The sequence below is a fragment of the Propithecus coquereli genome, unplaced genomic scaffold, assembly GCF_000956105.1.
Source record: "Propithecus coquereli isolate 6110/MARCELLA unplaced genomic scaffold, Pcoq_1.0 Scaffold83, whole genome shotgun sequence".
Classification (NCBI taxonomy): Eukaryota; Metazoa; Chordata; class Mammalia; order Primates; family Indriidae; genus Propithecus; species Propithecus coquereli.
Window position 1 is genome coordinate 5,531,779 of NW_012154507.1, and position 7,401 is coordinate 5,539,179.

Consider the following 7,401-nt stretch of genomic DNA (forward strand, 5'->3'; position numbering starts at 1 on the left):
CCGCCTCGGCCTCCCAGAGTGCTAGGATTACAGGCGTGAGCCACCACGCCCGGCCAATAAATGTGTTTTTGAGTAAACTTCAGTGTTTTGAACTTCCAATTCTTCAAATGAAGGATGGGAGTAAATAATTCCTGCCCTATTTTTTCTTTCATTCATTTAACAAATATTTATTGATTGATAAAATACCCAAGGTCCTTGCCTCAAGGGGATAATAATTTAATAAGAGGCAGGGATAAACTAGTAAATATATAAATATAAATGGTCATAAGTACTACGAAGGAATCAAGCAGTGAAATGAGAGAAAAATGCTACAGGCTTACTTACACAAGACCAACAGGGAAGGCTTCTCTGAGGTGATGATGTTAAACTGAGACCAAATGTATGAAATGGAGCAAAGGGAATAGCTTCCAGCAAAGAAAACTGTGTATGCAGAGGCCCTGAGGTGTGTCTAGAATGTCACAGATGTGAGGAATGATAGAACAAAATGAGGTTAGAGAGGCAGACAAGGTCTAGGTCATGTAGGTCCTCATTAGGCCATGGAAGGAAGCCTGCTGTTTAAATGTGTGAAGGGCTCAAAACAGCAGAGAGATCTGTTTGGGATTATTTGGCCAGACTAGGATGTTAGTGAATACAGCTCACATCTGTTGAGGTCATTGTGATAGAGAGTGAGTACCATTTTTCACAACTGTCCCTGGTTGATGTTTTCAGGGACAGACTAATGATACAGAGAGTAATTTTAATTCAGTATTATTAAAATGCTTAAGTTCTTACTGATGATTTGTTCAAAGGAGATAAATTCCTTTTGATTAGGTTCCTTAACAAAAATACATATTATGTAACTAATTCCGTATATGATTTTTCTACTAATTATATCTGTGTTTATTTCAGTGCTCTTCTTTTTAATGAAGTAAAATATATTACCACCCTGGAAGACCTGCAGAACATAGAAAATGCTCTGAAAGGAAAGGAAAATATTGTATTCTCATACGTAAGAGCCATTGGAATACCAGGTATTTATTCTCTTTCTTTTAAGATTTGCTGTGCCCCTGAACTTATGTGTGTTGAAGAACCTAAAGTAGTGTATTTTCTGATGACAGTCTTAATATCTAAAATAAATTTAAAGCATCTTTGCTACTATGTTATTTTTCTTTAAATGGGCAGTTCAACATGGTGGTTGAACAAGAACTCCGGAGCCAGACTGCTGGTTAGACTCAATGCACAACCAATTACTTATGTGCCCCTGGACAAGTTACTTAACCTCAGCTCCCTAGGCTGAATCAAATGCATTTGAATAATTAAAATGGTTCCTGAAGTATACTAGTTGCTCTGAAAGTGTTAGCTATTTCTCTTTTGATTTCCTTACAGTGCTTATGGTACCTGATATAGTAGTTTCTAGTATTTGATAAATGTTGGTAGATTGGAAGGAGTAAGGGCAGAGTAAGGGAGAAGATTAGGAAGTTATTGCAAAAATGCAGGCAAGAGATGATGGGGGGTGACTTGGACCAGGGTATTAGCAATGGAAGTGGTAACAAATTTGAATTTTAGCATTATTTTGGAGACAGGGTAACTGAATTTGCTGACATGTTGGATATGGACTAAGAAATATCAGGTAAGGGTGGCTCTGGGTTTGGGCCTGAGCTACTCAGAAGGTGAAAATTTAGGTGGAGAAGATAGGGAATAGACAGTTTGGAAAGGAAGTACTGGAATCCACTTTTTGACATCATACTTGTAAATACCCATTAGACATCCAAAAAGAGATATCAACAAAGTAGTTGGATTTTGCTAGACTACCTTTTATATGGACTAGCAATAGTCCATATTACAGCAAATTAGAAGGCTCTGCAGGAACGTCTCTAAGGTAGAATTGATAGTATAACTGATAATATTTGAAGTATTGAGAGGGTTGGATAATTGTGGAAGAGTTTAGGAAAAAATTAGAAAAAAATCAAAACAAAAATTGGAAAAGATAGTTATAACTGCAGCGAAGAGGTTGTTTAAAAAAGGAAAAGTGGTCATTCTGTACTGTATGGCTCGTCTGTAAATAGTATAAGGGATATAAATTTCAGAAATTGAGTTCTGGACCACAGAAGATCACTACGAGAGTAAGGGTAGATGGAAAGGAGAAGACTAAACCCATCAGTGAGGTAAGAAGAAACCAGTAAAGTATACAGAAGGGACAGTCTTTTTGGTAGGAGTGCCTTGTGAGCAAAGACAAGACAGGATTTTAAGGAAGTGAGTAGGAACAACTGTGTTAAATGATGCTGAAAAGTTAATTAAGATAAGAACTGCCACTTGGCCATTATGTTTAGCAATATGGAAGTTACTGGTGACCTCTTGGCAAGCACAGTTTATATAGAATATTAGGAGTAAATGCTTGATAGGAGGGGTAAAGGGGGACTAGGTGGAGAGCAACTGGAGACTGAATACAGAGACTTGTTAGAAAAGTTTTGCTATAAAGAGAAAGAGAAAAATGGGGCAGTGGCTGGAAAAGTTGGAAAAGAATGTGGGGCTAAGAGAAGAATTTTTTAAGGAGTATATTTGTATGTTGAGAAAGACCCATTAGAAAGGGGAAAATGTATCGAAGGAAAAAGAAGGGAGCATTTCTGGAGCAAGGCCTTTGAGTAGGCAAGAGGGCATGGAATCTAGTGAGCAAGGGGAGAGGCTCTTGGTAGGAGCACAGAAGGTTCATCTGTTGTGAAAGGCAGGACAAGAAAGAATATTGGCATCCATGCAAGTAAGTGACTAGATAGATACAGTGTTGGGGCTTGTGGAAGTGTTTTTGGTTTGTTTTTCAAATTAGTTCTGTTTTATCAGTGAAATAGAAATAAAGTCATCAGCTAGTTTGAGAAGAGAAAGGAAGAGATGACATAGTTTAGGAGATCTGGAAATAAAGAATAATTGCCAGGCAGCAGTAATATTTAATATCAGTAATTTAAAGTGAGATCATTAGCATGATGATGCTACCATGTTTTTATTTTCTTTTCCCCCCTCTCCAGCTATATTGACTTTTGTGGGTGTAAGTACACAGAATAGGCAGGGTGTTGGACTTAGCCTGGATTGTACTTTAGCCTAATAGGCAGGGGAATGATTACAAAGATAGACCATGGAATTTAAACTTAATTAGGAGGGAAAAGAAGACCAGAGTAGGGTGAAGGACAGTGACAAGTGGTTAGATTTATGGATTGCAGGTCTTGATGTGTTAGAGTTCTGTGCTAGACAGAGTGACTTGGAGATGTGTGTTTGTGTGTGGCGAGAAGCTAGACATGGTACTTACAAGGCCTGGATTGAGTGTTAAGGTAGGGTTGAAGAGTGATCACTGTAGTAGAGAAGGCCAAGGATTGGGAGGCTAGGATTTTGAAAGGATCATCTATGTGGATAATGAAATTACCAAGGGTTATGGCAGGAGTAGTATTGGAGAGAGTAACAGTGTAACAGAAGCTAAATTCTTCATGGAATGAGGAGGAGTGATCCTGGCTGGGGAGATAGATGACTGTAACATGGTAGGGTGGTGAGTAGAATAATATGATATGGGATTCAAGTGCTAGGAGATTAAGTGGGGGAGAGGAAGATAACTGTCTAGAAATGGCAATGAGGAGAAAATGGGTAATAAAATAAGTAGGAAATCATCAAAGAAATAGTTCAAGAAAATTTCTTAGAACCAAAGGATTGGAGCTTCCATGTTGAAAAGGCCCATTGAGTCCCAGCATAGTGGATGACTGTAGAGCCACACCAAGGCATCTCATTTTGAAATTTTAGAATATTAGAAAAAAAGACTATTCTAAAATCTTCCGGGGGGTCGGGGGAAAGTTTGGAATGCAAGGATCAAGAATAAGAATGGCATTGAACTTCTAAATTGCAGTGCTGGAAATGAAAATAAATGGAGCAGTGTTTTCAGAATTCTCTGGGGAAGTGACTTGAACCTCAAATTCTATACCCAGTCAAGTATAGTTAATTGCGGAAGTAGAATTAAGACACATGTAGGATCGCAAAAAATGTGTATTCCATATATCCTCTCATAGGAAGGTGCTAGAGAATGGGAGCAAGGGAGCAGTAAAGAAGATATGAGTAATAGTCAAAAGGACCCAGCCTAAGACAGAGAATAAGAGAATCCCCAGGATGGCAGTCGTGCAGCAGGCCAAGTAGCAATAGTCCATATTAGAGCAAATTAGAAGGCTCTGCAGGAATGTCTCTAAGGTAGAATTGATAGTATACCTGATAATATTTGAAGTATTGAGAGAGTTGGATAGTTGTGGAAGAGTTTAGGAAAAAATTAGAAAAAAATCAAAACAAAAATTGAAAAAGATAGTTATAACTGCAGTGAAGAGGTTGTTTAAAAAAGGAAAAGTGGTCATTCTGTACTGTATGGCTCATCTGTAAATAGTATTTACTGAGTTATAACAATGTAAATACTGAGTATCAATCTAATAAAATTAGAACTATATTGGGAGAGTTGGGGGGATGAGAGGTGTGTACATTTGTGGAGCTGTGTTTCAGAAAAGAAAGCTAATTTATCATCTTCCATAGTGGGAACTCAATAGATAATACTGAAACTTTATATACATATATATCTATTTCTTTTATCAGAAAATAAGAATATAAGAATGTCATTTAGAGACTCAGAGGTAAATACCAAAAGAAATAGTGAAAGAGTTGAAAGTGGTTGTCCCTTGGGAATTGGAAATGGGATAGAGGGTGAATGGCTGTTTTTCTTAATATACCTTGTAGAATTGTCTCTTTAATATGTATAAGTTTGGTTTAAAAAATAACTAACCCAGAAACAATGTACACAGACACACATATATAAAAATAACATATGAAAGTTGTATGGTGAATTCATACTCTATTTCCTACTACTAGAAAGAAACTAACACAAATTTGTCACATATTCTAAAGTATAACTCATTTTCTACTCCCTCTTAATTCTTCTCTTACCTTGAATAGAGTAGACTTTTTATAGCTTCTTTAACTGCTTGCATTTAAAGGCAGTTAAATCCCCAACTGGGATTCCTCCAAAGGATTTTTCTTTAAATACAATAGAATATAAAAGAATGTAGGATCATATTCAGAAAAGAAATTGACATAGAGTCACACAAACTAACTCTTCCTGTCTCCCAACTCCCTTTATCTCTTCTTCAGAGCACAGAGCAGTCATGGAAGCTGCTTTTGTGTATGGGACCATATACCAATTTGTCTTAACCACAGAAATTGCCCTTTTGGAAAGTATTGGGTATGTATAAGAGGCATATGTCAACAATTTAAAGTTTTTTGTTGTTTACTTATTTCACATTACTTAATCAACATTTCCACCATACTCCCACAGCATAGGTTTGTCTGAAAAAATCATAAGCAGGTGTGAATACATAAATGAAACCTGAAATCCCCTTCATTGCTCTCATCTGCTGTACTATAGTCTGAAATATACAGAAGTGATGTTAGATTAAGGTGAACGGAGGTGATATGGGTAAGCCACAAGATGTGATCCTGTGAGTGGCCAAGTGGGGTATCTTATAAACAGATCTCCTGCAGTGATCGGCTGAGGGTAAAATAACAGCTTTCGTGATGAAGCTCCAGAAATTCTTCACGAGAGTTCTCTAAGATATTTCATCATAGTGATCTTAAATGTATTTAAGTGCAGTTTTTTTAATGGAATGTTTATTTTTCTTGTCTAGTTTCTAGCTTACAATTCTAGGTAGAAGCCTACTTTTCACTGGGTGGGCAAGCTAGGGTTAAAGTTTTTCTTTTCTTTCCTTTTTTTTTTTTTTTTTTTTAGCACTTAAGGACACAAGGGATAACCAATACATTTTAAACACTACGTTTGGTTTCAAAATGCTGTTCAGGAAAATTAACCCAAAGCAAGGCAAAATGGTGATTTCATGAGCTTTTAATGACATTGAGTATCTTTAATGAGCCCTTCTGCTGATCTTTCAGAAAATAGCAACTGTTTGCTATACTACACAAAATTGTTTAAAGCCCAGAAATTTTACAACTCTATAAATTTAGAGGCTAGTGCATAAAAAACTGATAAGGTGAAATGATTTTTGAGGGGAGGGAGGTAGGCAGAGAAGAAAGCTCATACAAAGAGAAGTTACATTTTTGTTGCTCTGGGTGACATTAACCAGCATTCCTTTTTCCCTTAGTCTCTCTTTATTGAAGGGTGAGGTGAATGAATTCATTCTTTTGTTTGTTAATGATTTCATTCAGCAAATATTTATTGAATGCCTTCTATGTGCTAGGCACTATTCTAGTTTCTGGGGTTATAACATCAGTTAAGACTAGTATATTAATTGTTATCATGTTGGGCCTGAGGATGTTTAAAATTCGATGTCAGTTAATAAAGGTTTATATGATAGGTAATAAAAGAGGGTAGCATGTCATAGAGACACTAGTACTTTCTGCTCCCTCCCAATATTCTCTTCTTAAATAATCCGTGTATAGGCCAAGAAGGGTATTATCCCTGCCCCATACATAACGCAGCCAATTAAATCAGAAGTGGGGCCCCTGACCTAGGGCCAGCCAATCCATTGGCTTACCTGAGCAAGTATTAATAAAATCCTCTCTCGCAGGAACTTAGAATTGGACATGGAGAAACTGGATTATACATCATGGTAGCTGTCTTGTTCACAGGAATGTTTTGCCCACTTAGAGGTAAAGCAGAGAGGTATCTTCACAGAGTGAGTTGGGAGCTGAAAAGTGTTAATGGCAAAATGAAGGTCCCTGAACACTTACTCTTCAGGTCTCTACATTTATTCTCTGCCCTTTCTCTGATCCAATTATTTGAATTTTCCTTACAATCTGTGAGATAGCCTTCTAAACTTGCAATAAATTTCCCCATTTTTGGTTTCTGTTATCTGCAAGGAAATGATCCCTGATTAAATAACTTTCCAACATTACTTTGTTATTTTAGAGGTTATGATATGAAGTCCAACTTTAACTAGGATATCTTGCACTCAACACTTTTCTTTCAGCAGTAGTGACTATTCAGGATTCCCCTCTAAAAGTTATATACTTTCATTGTACCTTAGCTTTTGTTTGAAATGCCCATTTGTCCTGTCTTCTTGGAGAAGTCATTCTTTCCCTTCTGTTTTTGGAGCTCTGTGATGATCTTTCTTTCCTTTGCTTCCTTTTCCTTCTCAACTTGAGGCAGAATGAAATATCTTTGTTCCTCATAGCATTTTGTATGTTATAGCACATATAAACTACATTTTAATTGTTTTACTAAGTATATCTCCTTTAAGGAGAAATATATTTAAATATATTTCCTTCAAGGATTTAAATTGTCTTATTCATCTTTATCTCTTGTGTTTAGCACAGGGCCTAACACATAGTAGGCATTAAGTAAATCTTTGAGTGATTATTTCTTTAATCATTGAATGTATTAAAAACTACTTTGTAATTAAATTT

General features: G+C 36.5%; 1 protein-coding gene across 1 annotated transcript in view; it reads left to right on the forward strand.

Moving 5' to 3' along the window:
• The window catches only part of TXNDC16 (thioredoxin domain containing 16), a 104,320-nt gene that overhangs the window by 15,856 nt on the left and 81,063 nt on the right, over positions 1-7,401 (forward strand). The window contains 2 exon segments of the mRNA XM_012663746.1: positions 889-1,010; positions 5,137-5,231. Of these exon segments, the coding sequence (XP_012519200.1) occupies positions 889-1,010; positions 5,137-5,231 (217 nt within the window).